Here is a 23194-nt window from a genome sequence, read left to right on the forward strand (position 1 = left end):
ACCTTATAGGCATCATAACTTTGTGTTGTGTAGAACAGTTGCATTAGACTGTGTAAGATCACACAGGTGTGTCTAAAATAACTGTGTATAGTTTCGTGCATAGACTGATGAAAAGCACAATATTAAAGCCTTGTTACACACAGATGCTGAGACATCACAAAGCCCCTCTCTCCGACTACAAACTGTCCTTTTGTCAGTGATTAAGCCCACAAAAGGCTTCATAGATTTACCTTCTTTCAGAGGAAATGTTCATGGATCAGAAAATAAAAAGACTAATTCAACAATTCTTTCCCCACTTTCTGTTCAGTAAACTACAGACGACCAGTCTGACTCAGTGATGGCTGCTGAGGGAGATAGCTTATCAGTAAAAATGTGGGGTCAAATGCTATACAAATTACCTTAAAATTAGCTTGTCCCACCATATGCACCTGAAAGAAAGAAGAGCCAGGGGAGATCTATGTGTCAGGTGTTAATAATTAGTGCTTATAATCTGCGCAGAAAATGTTTAAAATCTAACTTTTTTGCAAGGAAGGAAGAAAAACATGCACTATTATTTTGAAATGACTATTCCAATAGCAGAGGAGGAGACAGAGGGAAGCAGAGACGAAGATCTGTGCCTCATCAAGAGTTCATTAAACATCACAGACATTGTCAGGAAAGTCAATGACACTGATGGTCTGCACTGAATACACTGACTGTAAGTTAATGCTGGGGAAACTTTTGGACAGCAGAGCGACAATAACCTTCTAAGTTGCTGCAGAGGTCGTTGGGCTGGGTTGTGGGATTGTGACTTGTAATTAAGGACCTATATTGAATCCGATCAGACCTTTATTTTCTCATTCCTGCTTTCAGGTGCATTAGTTGAATAGTGCTGTGCAGGCTCTTCAGTAATGGCCAACTCATGGGCTCATCTATCTTATTTAATCCTGAGAGAAAACACTGTGTACACTTTAGTTTCCATCTTGCTTATGTAAACGTTATGTAAACACACTTTAATAAACTTCCTGTGCACCAGCACACCTCAGTAATGGGAATGCATTGAGGAGGAATTCAAAAAAGTAACATAAAGCTGTGATTCAGTGTGTTGGATTTCAGCAATCAAGCATGAAAGTTCATCCTTGACCTTGGAAATAGTTTGACAGTGATCCCGACCTTGTGGTCCGCTCACTAGCCTTGCCCAGATCTTTCAACTTTATCACACAGTCTTTATTAGCGGAGAGAGTTTGCTCAGTCATAGAGATGGATCTGAAATCCTAATGTCAGCAGATCCGTCTCCATGACAACTGAGCCAAAGCCATCCGGTGATGTAGAGTGTGACATAACTAAAGGCCCCAGAAAAAAGCTAACAAGTATCATTATGACCATATTTGACCAGAATTTGTGTTTGAGACAACTTCTCTGCTTCAAGTATGGATCTATTCTCTAAATAACATGAACACAACATAGACGGGAAGCCACATGGGTAAAAGAAATATGGTAAAATATTGAGAAAAAACTGTTTCTAGTTCACTTTGTTATCATCGGGAAACACGATAGAGCTTCAGATGAAATCAAATCAGTGCAATGCTTTGCAACAGCAGACACCAAATGAGCAAAATGCAAGTCACAATTAGCATTAAAGACATACAAAATGTCTACTAGTGTTAAAAGTGTAACCCATGGACACTCCACGGTCCTTTATAAGCACATAGCTCCATTTTACGCCACTCATCCATCATCGTTTTCAACAGTTCACGCTTTTGCACTGATGCTTATGTGAAATTACAAAGCAAAGAATATTTTTTTCTGAAAAACAAACAACAAACAACAACAAAACAAACTTTGAACATTCGAAAACTAACTTACAACCTACTGCTGTTTTGAAGACATTTCCAGATTGCTTAGAGACTATTCACAAATAGTATAAAATATTTGGATTTTTCCTTTCCTACAGGTCTAACCCTGCTTGTTGTGTATGATGCAGAAAAATAAAAACAAAATACAAAGTTATTTTTTTGATTACGCCATTTATGCATATTAATTGAGATAAAAATAGATATATGATCCTGTAACCCAATCATAATAATTGGCCCTAGTAATAATAATGACGGTGAAGGTGAATGTTTTTATTTTGGCAACGCATCAACGAAACAAGCCGGAGTGCGTCACTTCCGGCTTTCATATTAGTTTGGGACAGTCAACAGTTGCAACGCGGGAATCGTGTCAAAAAATCTTCTTTAATGTTCATCCAAACGAGTATTTTTGGCGTCAGCTTTGTAGAAAAGTCTTTCGGGAATCGGAATACGCTTTCTAAACTTGGGTAAGTGTTTTCAAACAATCTGCTGGGCTCTTCAAACTTGTGTTTATGTTTGTGGTAAAACGTTGACGCTAGCTTACAGGGACGTTAACGTCAAAGCTAACCTTCCTGTGGAAAAATATCAGGCGCAAACTGTTTATGAGGCTCACAAAAGGGAAATATGGTCACTTCACCTTTTGAAACCTGGAGCGGCGTCGTTTTTCTTGTGGTGCTTTCGGATGCCTTTCACTAGTTTTTAAACCGTTGGACGAAATTCGTGCGATTTTTTGTGTTTTTATTTTTTTAATCTATTTTTTGCGGAAAAAAAGTAGTGAAAAACTATATTTCTGATTATCATAATTACATATTTGAAATTAAGTTAACAATTATTACAATTTTTAATCTTTTTTTTCTTGTTTTGTTTTTTAAATATTTTTTATTTATTTACTTTTCATTCATTCTTAATGTAAATTTTCAACCTTCCGTTCTATTTAACTTATTTCTCTGGTATTTTTTCTTCCATGTTTTTACTATTTTATTGCTAATTTTCGGGTCAAAATAATTATAATTTTTAAATTATTTTTTCTAGGTCATTTAAAAAACTGTATGTATTAATGTAACTTTCAGTTTTTTTCTTACTGACTTTTTTCAGGTAGTTCTTTTTGTTTGTTTATTTATTTATTTTGTACTAATTTATTGCTACGTTTAAGGTCATTTCTTCTGCTGCTGCTCATTGCCTTCTCGTGTTTTTGAAAGAAATCAAGCCAATTTGCTCAGGTTTTCAAAGGCTTAAAGCACAATAAATGAATCCGTTAATAAAATAACACCAAATGTATTGAATAAATAACTATTTAACTATTAGGCTACTCCTAATCAGGTGGGTTTCTCCCCACAGGGGTTAACCTATTGAAAATGATGTCTTGAACATAAGCAAAATAACCCAAATGCAGTCTTGTATGGTGGTCTGCAGTAATAACAGTGGTTGTTAGAAAGTGCTTTCTTTAATTTTAGCTCATTGTGTTGCTTATTCAATTCCTGCAGAGTGTTGAGACATCTGTGGCAGACATATCTATCCTCTTCTGAAAGCTTTACAAGGATTAAACGAGCTCATTTTCCTCGGGGGGGTGTGGATGGTTTTCTAATGTACAGAGCCATTCAGACCTCTCTGCTTTTGTCCGAAAGGCTTAACTGTGTTTTGATAAGCCGCTGTGAATATCCATCAAGAAATCCGACCAGCCCACTGGATTGTCGAGCAGCAGCGGACCGTTTCTGCTCTCTCTCCCTCCTCCTCGCCCCTGCCCGCACTATATGTTACATTTCCAGCCCTCTCCTCTCGCTTTTTTACGCAAGCGGACGTCCGCGGCACAACGACACAAGTGCGCACTACAGGCGAGAGAGCGAGCGAGGCACGGCGGGCGGACGGAGCGGCGGCGGCGGGTACCGGAGCGACGACGCGGCGGTGTCTTTGTTGGAGACCCGGCGGACTGGATGGTGGATTTGTTTTTTTCCGTGGATTTGGATCAGGGGCTAGGATAACTTCGCATGGGACAAAACACGCCTTCTTTCATGTCATCCGCCGATTTGTTTCGCCCGGCGTGTTGACGCCAGTGGAAAACGGAGGCTACCGGAGGAGCGCGATTGACAGATAGGCGACATGAATATACACGCGTTTCCGTCCACCAGCTGTAGATGCAAACAAAACGGCGATCTTAAACGTGATTTCTGGGGCTTATAATGCAGCAACGCGGGTCGGTTTGAACGCAGACAAGGAAATGATGCTCTGCTGTTGCTGCACGCTTGAGGTTTTGCACCGTAGGGCAGCGTGTTATTGACGATTTGCACGGCGTGGAATAATGCATCGAGATACAACTTTGTTCACAGGCCTGACAGACTGCGAGCCCTTTCATTATCTCTCATAAAAGTGCATTCATGTGCAAGTCTGGCGTATGCTGTAGTAATCCTGTTATTCTTGAATACAGCCCAGTGCTTCGGTAAAAAACGCCAGTGTCATTTATGTGTCAGCCCCGGAGCCCCGCACTGTTTTTACATTTTGAAATCCTGCAGTCTGTTGATGTCAGTGATTGCGTTATGTAGATAAAACCTCCAAAAGCTCCCGAGTTGTGTTGCCAAATGATTGGTAAATTGTTGATGTAGGCAGGCCTAACCTTATGCAGATCCAATCGATAGCGAGATAAAGAAAGCTCTGGCAGACTGTTTGTGCTGCTCTGTAAGTGTCACGGGGGTGTGTTTTAAAATCTGGTTTTTACACATGCCCCTCAGCAGCAGCAGAGAGGCTGCTCGGTAGAGAGTGGAGACGGTCCAAACACTGTCGGGACAAAAATACTGTAAAGCAACGTCTCAAGAAAAGTTTCAATGGTTTTCCGAAAGTTGCCCGGTGTGTCGGCATCGGGCATGGGTCTGCGCCTGTCCCAGAAATTCGTCTTTCTGCTCTTTCTCTCGGGTTTGGTAACACTGTGTTTTGGGGCCCTTTTCTTTTTGCCCGACTCTGTCCGACTAAAACGCATTTTTCTGTCCAAGACAGAGACCCAGCCGGTCACTGTTGGCTCCGAGAACGATGCCAGGGAGCACTTGAAAAGACCCAAGGACCAGGAGCACCCGCGGGGCATGACCTCAGCCAAAGGAGAGACGAGCACCAAGCTGAAAAGTCTGAGCCGCAAACCGCCTGTCTCTCATGAGGCCACCGAGGAGCGGCTCGCCGGGGGAAAAGCGCAGGAGGACTTGACTCTGCCAAGGTCGAAAACGGAGTCCGCTTCGGCCAAATCGACCTCCTCTGACCACGGTGCCAACTCGGATACTTTCAGTTACAATAAGTTTAAAGAGTGTCTCCTGAAACCTCCGCTGGGGAGAGACAACGGCAAGCCCAGCGATCCCCAAACCAACGAGCGGCGGGAGAAAGTCAAAGAGGTAAGGACAGGGACCCTGCAGGGACATCGTGGCAGTTTAAAGTTTATTCAGGAGGTGCACAGTTGATGTGCAAAAGTCATGGGCTACCACAGATTTGTTGTTTTAAACAGGGTTGTAATGAGTATCTATCTATCTATCTATCTATCTATCTATCTATCTATCTATATATATATATATATATATATCTATATCTATATATATATGCTCTTTCAGTGTGTATTCGGTTATTGAAAATTAATTTTACCATTTTGGTAATCTAAAAAAGTCTTGTTCAGCATTCGGTTTTAGAACCAGTCAGGAGTCAGATGTTCAGGTTGTCCAAGTAGGAGAAACTGGGGGCATTTGTAACAATACCCTGCTTTGAAGTCATTACTCAAAGAATACAGAGAAGGTGTACAATGCATTAAACACCAAAACAACACAATGGCTTCTTCAGACTCAAGTCAGTATTTCATGTGAAACACAGAACCATGCAACCACAACAAAAGTTAATGCAAACAATCAATACTGAGCTTCGAACATGTCTTTAATGCAGTAAATACACCAGGGCATTAGTATTGCAGTTCCTATATTGTCTGCCCAAGAGAGTTAAAGACATGTTTAATGGGAAGTCAGGTCACACTAAATACTTGCAACTGTAGCCTGCTGGAGTTGTTAATTCTGAATACTTGTGTTTTTAATACTGTATACTAGAGTTGCAGTGATATACCGGTTTTAAGATATACTGTGATATGAAAGTTGACTGTGTACATCTCACCTTTATATTAGTTATTCTAAAAAGGGATACTTTTTTCATCCCTCCATGAGAAAAGTAGTTTCAGGTCTAAGTTATATTGATAAAACAACCAAAACCAACCCTTCTGTTTTCATTCCTGTAAGGATAATAATTCTGCATTTTCATGATAGCGTGAAACTGGGATCATTTCTGAGACAGATATCATGCAGTGAAAATCTTCTGTTGTTTAAACCCCACTATCATATTTCCTGTGTGTTCTGGTTGTATTTTGGTAAAGAGACTACTGAGAAATAAATATGTATGATCATTATAACCTGTGTAAAATAACAAAGCTTAAGGTAGCCAAAACCTTTCTCACAGTACTGCGTAGCAGCCCTAATCGTTATGTAGAAATGATGATCTATTTTTATTATAGGAAGTCAGAATTGAGTTTGAAGAGAAAAACAGGAAGTACATTTGGGGGTGAATCCAGGACAGATGTTACCCGTGCAGTATGAATAATGTCTAATCTATCACACTGATCAAAAAAGCTCAGTCTGTCATGTGACATCACTCAGCCTTCTCCACAATATAAGCAGTTTTTTGTGTGTCTGTGGCTTCATAGAGCAAATAAGTTTCAGTTGCAGGGTCTTTTGAATAGGAGCGTGTTCGTGCTGTCAAAACATAACAAGCAAACACAACAGATAGTCTGCCGTACCCGTATTAAAAAAAAACCCCAAAAAAAACAGGCATGCACGGTTGAAAGAAGTAATTATATTTCCATTGTTGGATTTGATTTGTCTGTATTTGTCTGACAATACAGACGATCTCTCTATAGAAGCAGCAGGGCAGTTGTTTGCCAAGCTCCTGTCAAACAGACAAAATAAATCCCTCTCAATCATCTCAGTTGTCTAAATTTACCCAGTGTCTTTGGCTTTTTGCGGATGAATTTCTGTTCAAGAAGACTGAGAACGGTGTCACGACTTAAGGAGAGTTGAACGTTTCCGTTGTTTGTAGCTAAGATTACAAGAAGTCTAATTTCGTGAGCAGAATAGGAAGAAGAGTGTGTTTTGAAGAAATAACTTTTAATAGTTTGTCCATGAGAGAATTTTAACTCTGCAAAACAAATGTGTAAGCTGCACTTTTGTGAACGGGATTGCAGGATATTTTTCTTCTTATAAGATCATTGTGTTGGATTCTGATTATTAATGTTTAGGCACGTAATCATATTAGTTATCAGACTGCCATATTTGTTTCATGTGGTCTGTTAACGTGCGTTCCATCACGTCAGTGATAAAATGTCCTGTGTTTATTGTGGCACCTCTCACCCTCGCACGATCGCCTGCAAATGATGTGACATTGTCCAGTGACACTCTGGCCAGGAGCTCTTCAAGCTGTGTGCCAGCCTTTGTTGAGCCCTGTGGGTCCAATAAGGGCTCCAGAGTGGGAGCGTCTGTGGATCACACATCTGTACCCACTCAAGGCAAGTGAGGCTGGTGAGGAGGAGGGAGGAGGGGGTGGGTGGAGAGTGCAGCGGGGAAGCCATTGGCCAGCGTGTGCAGATGGGTTTCAGCCTTGGCATGTGACATGGATAAGTCCTGTTGTCACTCTCACTTCCAGCCTGCTGTCACCCTCTCACGCTGCTCACATGCCTTCCATACCTAGAGGTGATGTGCTACATGATAACTGAAAGGGATATTTGCCCTCATGCACCGAGCGCTCACTGACTCATTCTCCTTTGATGCTCTTTCAAGTGAATGTCAATGTGACTTTGCCCGCCGTTCGGGCTGTTCAGCTGAGCTCGGCATAGTTCTCGCCTCGGGGTCGTAGTTGTCTGAGAAAAAAAAAAGTTATTTTCCACCACGCCCTCCTCTCCCAATCACTGTTGGAGAATTATAATTGTGCCTCCTCGAGTGAAGACCTTTATTAAGGCGTTGAGGAGCAGACAGGCCCTGCGTGCTTACATTGCATGTCCGTTAGCCTGGTGTGCATTTTTGTGGTGTGCCTTTGTTGTTGCTTCACTTTCCACTGTCTCAAGCCTGCTGGCAGCTTTCCAGATGGCTTCTCTTATTCCTGAGGCTCACATTCATGCTGCCAGCACAGACTGACATATTGTGAGGCTGTTCTTTGCCCAGGTTTACAGATGTAAAACCAAGGAGTAACTGTAACAATGAAACTGGCACTTACGCTGTAATTGTTTTTACTTAAAAATATCCAGGAAACCGATTGCCTTGAAAAATGTACGTTAACATAGCTACTAGTCTTAATTTCTGTTTACTTCACATCTAATGGTTAAGTTTAATTAAAATGTAGTCATTTTTACTTGATTTTGTGAAGTTGTTGCAACTTAAAAACTGTCATATGAAATAACCTTGTTTTTATTAAGCGTTGAAAACTTCAGTAACCCAAGTTTGTCTGAATTAACTTGGTCGTGGCAGGATTTTGCCAATGATAAAGGGAGGAGATCTGCAAGTTTTGTTTTGTAAACATGTTTAAGAATACACAAATATGAGTTTGCAACCAGTAGAATACAGATATATAGCACAGTGAACTTTGTTTACTGAAGTTGCTTACACTTATAAAGATTGAACTTGTCCTTGCAACTACTTCTCAAAATTAAGTGAATATAACCAAATTTGAAGTTTTTAGTCTCTAAAAGCAGTGATTTTTTCACTGTAAGGGAATGCAGAGAGAGAGTATCCCCCTCCTAAAGCCAACAGAAAGGGTCCGGTCCAGCCCTCTGAGTGCCTCAATGCCCAAACTGTGAATGGGCATCGTTTTTCTCAACTGCCAACAACTAGAAAGCAGGTTCCCTACCTTCTTTCTGTGTGTGTGCGCCCACTGCCAAGCGAGGGCAAAACCAGGGACAATGACAGTCTGATCACACAAAGCAAATATTTGAAGGCAGCCCACCACTCGCGAGGCCCCTCAGGATACCAGCAAATACTGCCAAAGTCGCCAAGGTGCTGTTTACCTCCCTGCTAGTAGATAGTTCATTCTCCTCCAAAGGTCCTCAGCCGGCTGAAGATATGAGTAATTTTCAAACGGCCTCCTATTTGTAATTCTGTGATGTCATGGCTCCCTGTGTTGCCGCCTCATTGGCTCCCTGCAGAAGAGACTGGATAGCAGGGGCCGCGCCACAAAAAAAACCCATGTGCCTAAAGCAACAGGGGGGTTGTCCTTCTCTGCATGCACATTTTGTTGCACATGTCCTTTTACTTTCGCTAAGGTTAGAAGTTGGCGTGTGGTAATAAAATACTAGATGCAGAGCACAGAAGTAGCACATCCAAACAAACACAGAGCCAAGTGGATGAAGGGAGCTCTGTGCCGGTCGGAGACGGAAACCTCCGTATCTGTCTCCTCTGTTGACGTCCACAACATCACATACATCAAAAGAGAAGTGTGCATTAAAAGGCGGTCTCTGTAAAGCTTGAGATTTGCTCTCTCCCGCATACGCTGAATTTTTTAAGAGATACGCCGGCGCTGTCAAATGACAGCCTTTGCTGGAGGAAATTGGAATACATTGTACAGTATAATGTGGCCTCTAACATTTGATGCTTTTACACGGTGAGAAGGTAGCGCAGGCAGGAGATAAAACTGACAGCTGAGAGTGCTGCAGTGAGAGGACAGACACACTGCAGCCTCACCAAGCAGAGACTCATCCAGTGGAGCAATACAAGTCTTCAGGACTTCTTTGTCCCCCGCGTGTGTTTGTGTTAACTGAGTGTGTGCGTGCACTTGATAGCTTATCTTTATGATCAGGTGCTTGGGGATGAATGTAGAGTTTGACAGTTTCAGTTGGAGGGGTTGTCACTGTGTTTATCCATCCAGTACTGAAGCCCACCTGCATCCATGTGTCGACTAAAAACAGCCAAATGAGGTACATCTGTTCTTTTATTCTATTTAATGGTCAGCTGGATGTGTGTGTGTGTGTGTGTGTGTGTGTGTGTGTGTGTGTGTGTGTGTGTGTGTGTGTGTGTAATCCAGAATAATAAGCAGTATTTTGGAAAGATGTTAACCCTCTGTGATATTTGAAAAATGGACTTTAAAAGCACAGAAAAGTTCATTCCACAACACCACAATATCGACATATCTCATCTGCTAAATTCATTGCCCAGCTCAGCGGTTCTTAACCTTTTGTGTTAAAGACCCCTAAGTTGGTACACATTAGGTCATAGACCCCCATTTGATGAGATTTCGCCTCAGGGATATCCACCTGAAAAGATGTTTTTAGATATAATTAAGAGCAGAATCCTAAAGCTGGAAACTACAGTTTAGAAAAAAGCTACTGAGGACCTGTGATCAGAATAGTCTCTCTTATGACTGTTACTCACATTTGGCTGACTTCTATCCTTAAATAAATAGTAAAAACTATTTCTCATTTTTCTGGGTTCACAACTCCCTTAAGGACCCCTGTGGGGCCTGGACCCCTGGTTGAGAACCTCTGTTTTAGCTACATAAACAGCTAAGGGGAAATTTCACCAAAATTTACTCAGAGGGTGGCATGTTTAAAAAGAAAACATAAAACTTCCCAGTTTATTTGCTTTTTTCAGTTTTAGTTTTCAGTTAGCTGCAGCTAAAGAACAGCGCCCATAGAGCAAGTTTTCTTCCAGAATGATCGTCTCCATTGCCACTGTGTTTTAAATCTAGATATTTAATGAAAATACATTAAAGTGACAGTTTTTTAAATTTCTGTTTGCTTTCGAGACGCACCCAACTACATGGCGTGTAGATTAAAGTCAAACTTTGTCAAACAGCTTAAGGGAAAATTGTTCTAGAGCCAGAATATAGAAGCAAAGGCCCTTCCTCTCAGGTTTCCCTCATTTGATCTTATATCAGGAATTATATTTACAGTAGTCAATGGTGAGCGACATAATTTTTTGATCCACACATATAATGTCTCTCAACTTAAAAGAAAATTTTGCAAGTCAAGAAAGTCACAGTTTGTCTTGCAAAAACACTCAGAGAGCTACATCTCTCGTCTCTCGTGATAAACTTCACCAGTTAGCCTGCCAGGTGTCTTGGCTATGCTCCACACACAAATGTAATGTTTTCTTACCTGATGTGTTTTATTCAGCGTCTACTGGTCGTCTTTATCAGCCAGGAAGCAAAAGAATAAGCAACACCCAGCCTGTTTTTATACTTTTTACATGAAATGTATTGCTGTTTAATGTTCATATGGTCTTGGGGCATGTCTTTTATCTGTTTTATGGTGAAACTGAAGGCAAATATTCACATTTGTGGACAAGAAAGTTTTTGTAATTGTAATTTCTGCGAGTAAATGCCAGTTACACACAGGCATTGTAGCTTCAGACACCCACACAGATTATGTATTCGTTCTAGTTAATTTCGAATTATCCTAATTACTGTGACTTTCACAAATTGCAAAATTATCTTTGAAATTGACAAACATCGTATGTGTAATTCATGGCACATTTCAGCGGTACAGAAAAAAGTATGTGTCTCGCCGTTGACTGCAGTACACATTTTTTCTGAAATAAAGTTGCATGGTGCCACACTGGAAGGCGAAGGAGTGAAATAAAACAGGGTCCATTTACAGTGTACAAGGAGTGCCTCTAACTGGAGAAAATATCAAATAATTGGGCCCGACTACAAAACTGAACTGCCACATAACACGAACACACACACACACAGACACACAAAGCTAACAAAGCAGCAGAAATAGGTGAGCCTGTAGCAGGACCTGAAATCCCCTTATAGCCGTAATGACCAGTGAGCTGGGTGTCTGTCTGAATAAAATGCTGCCGTTAAGCCGGCGCCTCCTGGCCAGCTCTGAGCACTGTGACCTTCCTCCACCCCTCATTCCCCTGCTGTCTCCCGCTACGAACCAGGTGTGCCAAACAACCTTCAGTCTGAGCCAGGAAAATGGCCGCCTGCTGAGTGAGAAGAAAGAAACGGAAGATGAACAAAGTCTTAAGAAAAGGCTTACAATCTCCAAGCGCTCCCGCAGAGCTGGAACATTTGTGCTTTTCCTCTTCTCTGCGGATGCTGTGCAAATGTCAGCGGCTGGTTGTTTTGGGTGTGAGCCCATCGTTGTCTTTGGTCTGTTTATGCAGAGCCACTGTGCCTGCTGGATATTGATATATTGTGCAAGTCAATGGCAGCTGAGAGATATTATCAACATGACAATGCTGCCATGCACTGATGCGAGACTTTGCTTTCACACGGGAAGAAACTGACTCTTTGATCTGTTCTCTGAGGCGTGTGTTCAGTGGGTTTTGTCCTGGGCTAATTGCAATTGTAGTGTAAGTTTGTTGTTGTTGTTAACATTATGAGTGGCTAATGATAATGAGTGGAAGCAGGGGTGAGTGTATCACCTGGAGTTGTAGCTCAACAGTAAGAGCAGTTCTGAGTTATTATCCTGATTAGCTTTCCTTCTTTTTCCTTCTTTTTCTAGCCCATTTCCCACCGGACAAAAGACCCATTTCCACCCACTAACATCTGGCTTTTGTCTTTAGTAATTTATCGATACATATTAGCTCTTAATATCTGAAATGGTTTCAAAACGTATTTTTCCGCAGTATCGATACAGCGCTGCCAGCTGCACTGTCTTGCTCTCTCTTATTGTTGATGTTTACTACAGTCATGATATAGCCTTGTTATTTGGGCTGTCAAATGATTCATTTTTGAAATTGCGATTAACTGCAGAATTTCAATAGTTAATTGTGATTAATTGCATTTTTAATTCACATATTTTCAATTCTATTATTAGTTCTATTATTTTGCATTACAAAACAGTTATGAAGGCTGTATTTACAAGGAAAAGCAATTCTTACCAAACTGTCTCAAATAAGGAATCAAAAGACATCATTATCACCAAAATTTACCCTTACTTTGGAGCACCATTCCACCCCCTTCCTGAGAAACTAGAAGGACGTAGTTGGTGCCACTGGATACACAGAATGAAGCAGTTTTTGAAGTGGTTTTTCCACTTTTAAAAAAACCTGTATGTAAACTCTAATTTTGGTGAAAAATAGCTATCACAGATGTGTTAAACAGCTGGGTTACCCTTTTAGAAGAATGACAGCTAACTAACTGCTGACTGAAGTGATTTTAACTCTTCGCATTACAGTGAAGCCATCAAAAAAAAGAAAAAAGATTGATGTTTACCAAAATGTAAGTGTCAGAATATATTGGTTAATGGCATGAAAACTTGAGCTACAACTTAGTTTGACTGAAGAAAGACAAACATTACCTTGATGAATACAGCAGACCTGAATCTATCCCATTATAGATAAAAGTTGACAGAGTAACCCGCTCTTATACAAACAAAATATTCCACCAGTTTTTAAACTAATATAGCAGTCACTAGTTTGCTTTACAGGCGAAAATTGATAGCTGCTGGCTTCACAGTGTGCAAATCTTTTTGAAAACCTCTGAGAATAAAAAGTGTGACATTAACTTAAAGCTCAGATGCCACTATGCTAATATCTTGAACGCTGATGTCTTACAGATTGTTTGTTTGTTTTATATATATATATATATATATATATATATATATATATATATATATATACATATATATATATATATATATATATATATATATATATATACCCGCTGTTAACCCACTATGTCATCATGTTAACGGGGAAAAAGGTTGTTCACAGTTTCCAGCAGCTCATTAGTTACTGCAGTTATGTTATCAAAACAAAATACTCCAGAAACACACAGATGTGCTTCTAACCACGGTAATTGCTATATTGTATAAAAGACTGTGGCCTTATAAAACCCACACACGTTATTGAAGCACATTTGAACCTCTTATGCTCTTTATGCTGATCAGATAAAATACTCATTTTCATCCTGAAGCATCAAATTCTCAAAGGATCACAGCTGATGGTGACTATTAGTGCAACTAACACTGTCTGCTTCAGTGTGTTGTTTAGCAGAATAGAGCATGATTGACACATGTCATGTAGCCTCGCCTGAGTCATTGATTATTTCCTATTTTTGCCTGCTTTTGAGAGAAAATAAACCCAAGAAGCTAATTTGATGCTTGCTGTTTCAAGCAGAAATGTCAGTGTGAGGGTGAAGTGAAAATGTACGTACAACATTGATTGATTCCTTCATAGGCGTCCCCCTATTTCCTGTCCCCTTAAGGCGTTACATAACAATAAAAACAGTGGTGGAGAGATGACCTTAAAGGTCAAAGCAGCTGCATCCAGGAAATCTTGTGTTTCACGGAATAAGAGTAAGACAGAGAAACGTCAGGTAAAAACCTCAGAGCACAGCAGAGAAGCTTATTTTCCAGTGGGTGATAAAAGCTGATTAAGCTACACAGTACCAGGTCTTTTCCCCCCGAGGCAATGACTGCAGGAAGTAAGTGATCGGGTGAGATGCAGAGAGGAAAAGGAAGGATGTGAGTAAAAAGGGGGATGATGTTAGCTAACATCCTTTTTGCATTCACCGCAGTTTTCTCCCCGCATTCCCTTTGTGGTAGGGGCACTAGCTCGAGGGTAAGACTCTCTGTTGAGGCTCGCTTTTCAAGAGGTGTGAGTGTATGCAGATACGTCTTGTGCACTGCATTCATACACAACTCTATGCACAAGTTATCCAGTTACAAGATGCACATAGGCCACTTTGTACATGCATATTAGTGTGTGCTTTTGGTTTGCCATTTGTGCGTATGTGCGTGTTGCTGTGGGTCACAGGCGGAAGTGGAGGATTATGTCACATCTTAAACCAATAAAATGCCTTAAATCCCCTTCTCTCTTGAGAGGAAAGTAACTATTCATCCAGAATGTAACAACTGTAGCGTTAATGTTGGTTTGCTGTATAGTGTGCATGTTTGTGGTTCATGTGAGCTTAGTAAATTTGCCCCAGCAGTTAAAAAGTCGCACACAGCTTGTAGATCTTTTCTTTTCCCGATGACGTGGCCTAGTCAACAGTTTTCAGATGTTTTCCCTCGTCACACAATAAAAAAAATCCTTTTTTTCCCCTCCGGAAACTCCCTCTCGTTGTTTGCTCCTGCACGTCCTTATTTACTGACTCTTTAAATCAGGCCTGACCCAGTCTATGTGTTTGCTGTACTTGTCCTCGGCCCTCCTGTCTGTGTTTACTATAGCCTGTGGGTGTTGCGTCAGTTGCCAGTAAAAGCAGAGGGTCACGTCCCAGACCAGAATTTGTCCACATTTTGACCACGTTCCCGAAACAGAGGAGTGCACAGAGCTGCAAGTGAGCCGCGCTCTTGGCAGTGGCGGTGTGTTTTTCTTGAAATTAGATTTCCGCTTTGCTCAGATTTCATCAGCCAGACTCACAAAAATCTTCTTTTACACCGTCAGTCCCCCCTACCTTTGCTGTGATGTTGCAATAAGTTCCTTGGAAGCACATTTAGCTGGAGTTAACGGTACCCCTGACATAATGGGGTCATTGTGTGTATACCTCTTAATCCTGGCGTCTGCAGGCCTGTGATTACTGGAAGAAAAAACACTCATTTCTGACTTGATGCTCTCAGGTTTCACGGTGTTCCCCTCTTGGCAAATGACTTTTTGATAAGCCAAAATCTCCCATAGTCTGTGCATTTACCATAAATTTCTCCACATTTTCATCTGGCTTGCTCACTTACGGGCATAAATGATCAAAGGATTAATAACCATGTTTTAACACAATTATTTACACTCTTTCACCTCTGTCGCTGACATTATTAGCTCTATGATAACACGAAATAAAGAGGGCGAGAATCAGCGTTTGCAACCGACTGGAGCCCTTTTTACAGAGGTAGCCACAAAGTCCCTTCTTTGTGCCACTTTTACATCTTCACACAGACTCAAACATGTTGCTCCAGTGTGTGAGTTTAGACAGCATGCCGGCATCGCAGAAGCAAAGAGGCTGTTTAACTCAACAGTGGCTGCCTCTATAGTGACATATAATGTGCGTTGGCAGCGCTTTATAGACAATAACAATGGTATAACGTGGCAATAGTCATTTACTGACCCTGTTAAATGGCAGCTGATCTGGTTCTGTGCTTTGAGGGTAAGGAGCTCCTGGACCTCATTTCTTTCCCAAATTGCATACATTACAGTCGCTGTTCCTCTTTATTAAGTTAGCTGCTAAATGCTACCTGCTGCTTATTAAATCTCCCGCAGTGAGTTGCACACACAACACACTGTCTTACCGTCTTACCCGTCCCGCCCATAATATCGTTCTGCTGGTTGTCCATGTACATAAACACAGTTTTGGCGCTGTTACTACTTGCCTTGCTGGGTAAAAGGCGAGACCATGCTGTCCCCTCATTCTGCGATCGTACCTTTTGGACAGAATAGCGAGGTCCTGCCTTGAAAAGGGCTTGTGTCTCTGTCAATGTATGTGGACTGGAAAAAAATTACAGTGACACTTTAACTTATTTGATATGGGAAACTTAATTTATTTAATATGGACCGATATATATATATATATATATATATATATATATATATATATATATATATATATATATATATATATATATATATATATATATATATAGGTGATCGATACCGATTATTAGTACTTGATGAGACTGGCATTTACAGCAAAAATTAAAATCAAATATAACTAACTCCAACCCCAAACTTTGTTTAAATGCCTTTAGCAAATGTTTAATAAAAACTGAAATGTTCATCATATACAGCAAGTTTCCTGCAACTTTTTTTTTATAAAGTAAAGTGAAAATTAAATTTAAAAAAATGAATGAATAAAAATATCTCTCTGAGGTTTTACAAAGTAAAAGTTCCTTTCATACAGACACTTTTTTTTGCACTTTTTGATTAATTAAAATAAAATGCCAAAACAGATAAATGGCAAAATGCCAAATATCGACCCCAATAATCGGCCAGGCCGACAATCTGTCGACCCCTATTTTTTCAGTGTATGTGGTCCTCCAGCATCCCACAACAGTCTCGCCACACAGCACACGTGCTGTCAGCCCACTTGTGATTCAGCAAGCTTCAGCCTCTCTATGTTTTTAGTTTTTGTGTGTGTGTGTGCGGTGTGTGTGTGTGTGTGCATGTGTTTGCTACAGATACAGAAACCTCCCCACCTTCTCTCTCTGGCCTCGCTGCTCAGGCAGATTCAACAAATAGGAACGAGGGGAGAGAGATGTGGCCTAGATGTAACCAGCAGACTATGCAAGCCCCCAGCTGAGTTTCAGCCCGCTGCCTTTATGCCTGCCTAATTGGTCAGAAAACATGCGTGGCTGTATTCACAGGGTAATGGCAGGACATTAGAGTGGGCCGGGGGACCTGGCTTGTCCCCACATGTCTTCCTCCTCTCCTCACTCGCCTTTTGTTGGTTGTGATTTTTTAGAACTGTCACTGACTCTGTCCCTGTTACTCCTTCTTCTCTTCCTCTTTTGTCCTCTCTCTCATTCTTTCTCCCTGCGTCTTGACAACGTGCAGCCCTGGGCATGTTTACCGCCACTGCTCTGCCAACTATCCCCTCCTCTACATCACCAGAGAGCCAGCGCGAGCTGCCCGGCCGCTGTCGTCGCAGATTGGCCTGTCTCCATTGTTGTTATCGTGTTGTGACATGGCTTCAGCCTACTTTCAAGATGGCTGAATAATTCTGTCAAGCTTTTGACCTACAATTTAGGCGTATCCCCTGAAGACAGCATCATCTTTTATGTAGCGGTCTTTGTTGGCCAGGATCGGTTTTCCTTTTTAGAGTGAGGACAATAGCTTCGTATGGAAAGCTTAGCAGACCGTTTTCGTGGTCAAAACAGTGCTGGAGTGAAAACATGTCTCCCTTGTGATTTTCTCCTTCATCAGCATCAGTGGGCAAATAGCCATTAATTAGCTGAATGCTTACAAGACCATTTTAGCCAGAGCTGGGTGTATTTGTTCATTATTATCACAATTAAGTCCCTAATCAAATGGCGGCCGCGGTGCTCAGTGCTCATTAGGGAGCCATATAGATTTCTCTAGTTCCCTCAAGGTTGGATGATGGGCCAGTGAGATAATTGCAATTTTCAACCATCCACCGTCAGTGATAAGACAGAGAAATAACAAATAATAAACTGACTTGATAGTCTACTAATGACTGTTTGCTGTGTGAGAGAACAACCAGTTTGCTGATCATTAATTGGATGAGAAGTGTAGGTGACAGGCTCTTGAGTATATTTCTTGAGCACTGATATTACACTGGACAGAGACAGCTGGATATGGAGGAGATGGGTACATGCGGTGCCTTTTTATAATAAATAAACTCTTCAAAAATGTTGTGGATACTTATTTTGACCAACTGTCAGTTCTCTGTGAAATTGCACTGAAAAATCTCCACATTCAGAAAATCAGCTGTCATATTGTGCACATTTAAGAGCTTCTGTGGAATGCTATTGACAAGAACCATTTGCTTAAAAATACTGCTAAAACCCTTCACATGAAAAAACTCTGTCATTTAAATCTTGAAAGATTGTGCTTTTTGAAAGAAGGGTCTGTTTTAGACGATGTAATCTTTCAAAAGCTTTAATATCCTCCAAAAAAGAAGCATTTTTTGATAATGCCTTAAAATAATCTGTTTTCTATTTTACTTTCATGTCAGACCTCGTTTTATTTCTCTCTCTCTCTCTCTCTCTCTCACACACACACACACACACACACACACACACACACACACACACACACACACAACCAAAGCGTTTTTTGCTCATTCAGAGGAGAGCTGATGCTGATACAATGCATTTCAACAACAGGAAATGGGTGTAACTCGCGGTCCACTTTCAGAAGTAACTGTGGTTAACAGTTTTTTGGACAACCCATGATGTGTTGTCAGTTAACCTGTTTTCAGCTTGTGCATGCAAGTCAATAGTTGCAGATTAACCCTTTTGAACCTGTCACAACAGTTTTGTTGTGCTTTGGTCAGACTACTTTTACAAACATCGAAAGATTGTTAACCTGAGAAAATTGGTTTGATTTCTTTTGAAAACATGGGAAAACATAATGGGCAGCTTGGCAGGAAATGTCTTGAAAGATGAAAAAAAAATTAGCAACAGGTGACAAGAAAATGTCTTAAAAATGAGCTATGGAGAGATTATTAGATATCATCCAAAAAGTAAAGCATTTCCAGCACACTATATAATTCTTATAATTATAATCAAATAAACAAAAATTATGTTATGAAAAAAAAGTATTTTATAGGCCATTTTCTTGTCTCTTTTTTTTAGATTTTTTATTTTTAATTTTTAATTTTTTTTTACAAATTTCTTGCTCATTTCGGGTCATGTCTTGGGCTCATTGCCTTCTTCACATGTTTTTGAAAGAAATCTATGCAATTTACTCAGGTTTCAAAGGGTTAATATTTTGTTGATTACCTAATCAAGTAATCGAGTGATTGTTTAGGCGCTATTACTCACATTTGGCTAATATTTGACATTTGATATGCAGCCATGATATTTTCAGGGAAAAGCTGATATTACAGTGCAGACAGAAGTGTCATAAAATCAATCAACCAATCAGTACAATATCTGAGACAAGTCAGTTTCCACTTTAATCCCCTTTGTTCAAACCAGGGTGCTTCTGAGACATGCAAATGATCTAATTAGACTTTTTATGTGCTAACCGTACCAAAAAGCTCGATCCATCTCTTGGTTAATTTGGCCCACCATTAGAGTGGAAACCTGCTGCTAACCAAACGCCCCCCAGAAGATGTGAGCCTGGTCATCAGCTCTCTCATAATGATGTCTGCTGTGGTCTCCTGGACACAATATGAGCAATAAAAATGACAACAGTGTGTGTGTGTGTGTGTTATAATGACATCCCTGTATGATCCTGGCATAACATTGCAGTTTCCACCTGCAAGGGAACAATTATGTCAGGGACTGAGATTACATCAGCTTAAATTTATTTAATTTAATTTCATAAAATTTTAAACTCTGCGTTTCACAGGATAATCACAAAGCAGCAATTTCTGATAATATAATGATAATTACAGAAATTATCCAAGAATCTTCATTATGACAAAGTACATTATGTCAGTGAATTTCCAATAAAATTCACTCCCTGGACTGACGTGACACGAATCGACCCCGGCCCAAATTCCTGCTAAATTTTACTGGCACAGTCAAACGCGTGTGTTTCCCATCAGTCTGATATTGGGTTGGTGCCAGGATCTCAAGAGTTCTCCGGCTAAACACAGGCTTGTGGCTTAGCAACAGTTGAGTTTATTTTTACTTGGTCACTAGCAAGTCTGAAAAGCTCCTTAACTGCCAAGTGTAACAGACACCATATTAAGGAGTTTAATTAGTGTGAGACTGTGGGAGCCTTAAAACCAGTTTTGTATCTGTATTCATTGAGCTGAGAGTAAGATGCAAACAAACGGCCGATTAAGTTGCTCCTTTGTTGAATGAAAAATATTCAAAGATCTGTCCGTATAAATGTTGGTACTTCCCTGAGGATGAAGAGGGCCTGTTAGGTCATGTTAAACGCCATTTTGAAGCATGTGTTCAAATTGCTTTAAAGTAGCACAAAGCTTGTCAAAATGCAGAATTTAGCTCTGTTGCCTGATGAAAGGTATTTGGATGGGAAATAGCTACAGACATTCCCTTTGTTCAAATATGCAAACTTTTCTGTGCTCCCTTCAGATCTCTTAAAGAGGTCTTTCAGAGTAATTTAACATCAACTGAAGGTCTAGTTTTTGCTTACTTCCACTGGTTGAAGCTCTTATCATGTAGTGATGTACAAGTGTGCTGAGGGTGTGTCCTGTACTCTATAGCATCATTACTGGAGGTGGGCAGAGGTGACAGACCTGAAACTATAAATCATAAGATATAAGTAAGTTCATGTTGTTCAGTTTTGTGTTAAACTACTTTTGAAAAGCAAACTCTGATTGGTTGTAATGATCTTAAATTTTCACATTTAAACCTACTGAGATCTCTGAATGTAGCTACGTCTTAAAAAATAAGTTAAATGGAGCAAGAAATGTGAGTCGGACAATCACAAAGAAGGAAAGATGACAGTTTTGCCACATTTATTACCCTTTTGTCAAGCAGCAGCAACACCTGAGGCTGGAAAATTAATGCGGAAATACCAAAAACTGAAATTCATTATATAGCCACTTGATGCTGGCTCCAAAACAGAGTAAATCTCCATAGAATACCCATCTTTACAGCAGAAATAAACATATATACATCTGAGTACAAAAAACTGTTTTGGTCTCTATAGTCAATATCCCCTTTCGTAACAAGTCTATGGAAGGTGCATTTTTATAAAACTAACTCTTTTACATTTATTATGGCTCAAAGTTATGCATATTTAAGGAAGGGGGTGGCTTGAGTGATAGGCTGTGTGCAAGGGTCACTACAGTCTGTGAGTCAGATCCAGCGTCTTTAAATATGGTCACTTTTGGCCTAAAAAGTAAAACAAAACCAAAACAAGTTGGTGATGGCCGAAATGCAGAACTCAAGGCTTCAAAACGGCAGCCCACAAACCAATCGGTGACATAACGGTAGCTAAGTCCATTATTTATACAGTCTATTGGAAAAAAACATAATGAATCGAAAAATACCTCATTGTGTGTGTGCACAACTCTAGCAAGAAAGTCAAAGTTGAACCCAGGAGTCAGCCTGTAAGCTGTCGCAGATGTTTTACATCAGAAGGTTTGAGTCATAATTTTACCGTTAGCCTTCATTTTATCTTCCAAATACTTTGACCAACTTGGTTTGTTTTCAACATGTATTGTGTGACCACTTGTGCTTGTTGCCCATTTGGACCTTTATTTTTTAAATTTAGTTTTAGTAATGTTGCTTCATTCCCAGATCTTAGCAGTTACTTTTGTAAGTTTATTCAAGGATCTACTTTAGAAGCACATGGACGTGCCTCTAGTCTTCCTGGAGTCCTGCACACTGAAATCCAGAACATAAACTAAAAGTAAGTGCAATGTTGTCAAACTGTCAAACAATGGCTGGAACTGCAAAACAAAACCCCATTGTAATAAATAGTTTTCTGAAAGTTATTATTCAACAGTTGTCAGAGCAGTGAATGCAGTGCGCATGGTGAGATATAAAGCATCTGTGGACACTCTTTTCTCCACCAGCTCAGGCATTCCTGCTCTCAAAAGATGACTTAAGGCTTGTGGAAAAAAAGTTTAGTGAAGGTAAATGCAAAACAGACTCATGTCTAGCGGGTATAGAATGCAAAATGTGTGAGTGTGTTGGACGCTGTGGCGTGACAGTGGAGGTAACATAGGGACTTGTATTTTCCTAGTAAAATGAGATGGATGGTTGCAATTAATTCTGCATTGACCATTAACTGAAGAGCTGAGCCCGAATCAAGCAGCAGGACACTGGAGCGGACGAGAGCAATGTGGTGTGTGTGTTTATGTGCAAACTTGTGTGTTCATGCGTGTGTGTGTGTGTGTTGTTTTAAACACAGTTTGCTTATGGACTTTTGGGGCCCACTGAGTCTTTACAGGAGGCGACTAAATGCTGACAAGAGTGAATGAAACAGGACAGGGCCATCCAGGTTGTGCTTCATAATGCAGCGGAGAACCGTGTTTTGTGTATTTTTGTGCCATTATTACTGTCTATATAGGACACGTAGACCTTTTAGATTTTATTTGTCCACATTTTAGGAATGAAAATGCTGTTTTTGTGGAGGCAGAGGCAAACAAGCTGTCAACCTTTAAAGATACAAAAGGTCGTGAGGGCATTTTCCCAGGGAGACATATTTACATGCAAATATATTACATGCAAAAGCTAAACCAGACTCCTGTTTAGTCTGAATATTTGGCATCGCTGCCCTTTTGTCAGCCTTTAAAAGGAGAACAAGATTATCTGAAAGTGTGTGTATTGTAGTTTTAGTGTTTTCCCTTCATTGTAGTATTTCATTTTTTACTTTTTCTTTGGGCTGCAACCTGTTTAAGAAACTCTACACCAGTCTAACTTGAGGCAGCTGCTTTGATTGCTTCCTTCGCTCTGTCAGTGTTTCTGCTTGTAAAAAAACGTTACTGTAATTGTTCCTCACTAACACAATCCTCATACTGCCATCTGAAATGACCTGTCTTCTGTGCATCTAGACTGAGTGCCGCTGTGATGTACGCTGATCTTAAACCATGATAAGCGGTAATTTTTTGCAAATGGTTTCCTGTTTGACCGTCAGGTTGTCGCAGTCGAACCATCTCGCTGTAATTGAATCAGATAGAGAGATATTTGCTGCTGTAGCAAAGGACACAAGAGTGACAATATAAAATGTTAAAGGAATCAGAGGTATAAATGGATATTCAAGGCATCGCTCAAATGTGTGATCAAGAGTTGCTAGAAAAAGATTGAATCTGCAGATGCTGCA

The 23194-nt window shown here is 40.3% G+C and overlaps 1 protein-coding gene across 2 annotated transcripts in view; it reads left to right on the forward strand.

Moving 5' to 3' along the window:
• The first annotated feature begins 3564 nt into the window (after positions 1-3564).
• The window catches only part of LOC121945100 (mannosyl-oligosaccharide 1,2-alpha-mannosidase IA), a 243061-nt gene continuing 223431 nt past the window's right edge, over positions 3565-23194 (forward strand). The window contains exon 1 of one of the 2 annotated variants that reach the window (XM_088084268.1): positions 3565-5200. In XM_088084268.1, the coding sequence (XP_087940394.1) occupies positions 4649-5200 (552 nt within the window). In that variant the 5' untranslated portion in view covers positions 3565-4648. The remainder of the gene's footprint in view (positions 5201-23194) is intronic. The other variant, XM_042489125.2, reaches the window with a different exon arrangement.

Source organism: Plectropomus leopardus, chromosome 11, assembly GCF_026936395.1.
Source record: "Plectropomus leopardus strain MGB_pleo_1.0 chromosome 11, ASM2693639v1, whole genome shotgun sequence".
NCBI classification, from domain to species: Eukaryota; Metazoa; Chordata; class Actinopteri; order Perciformes; family Serranidae; genus Plectropomus; species Plectropomus leopardus.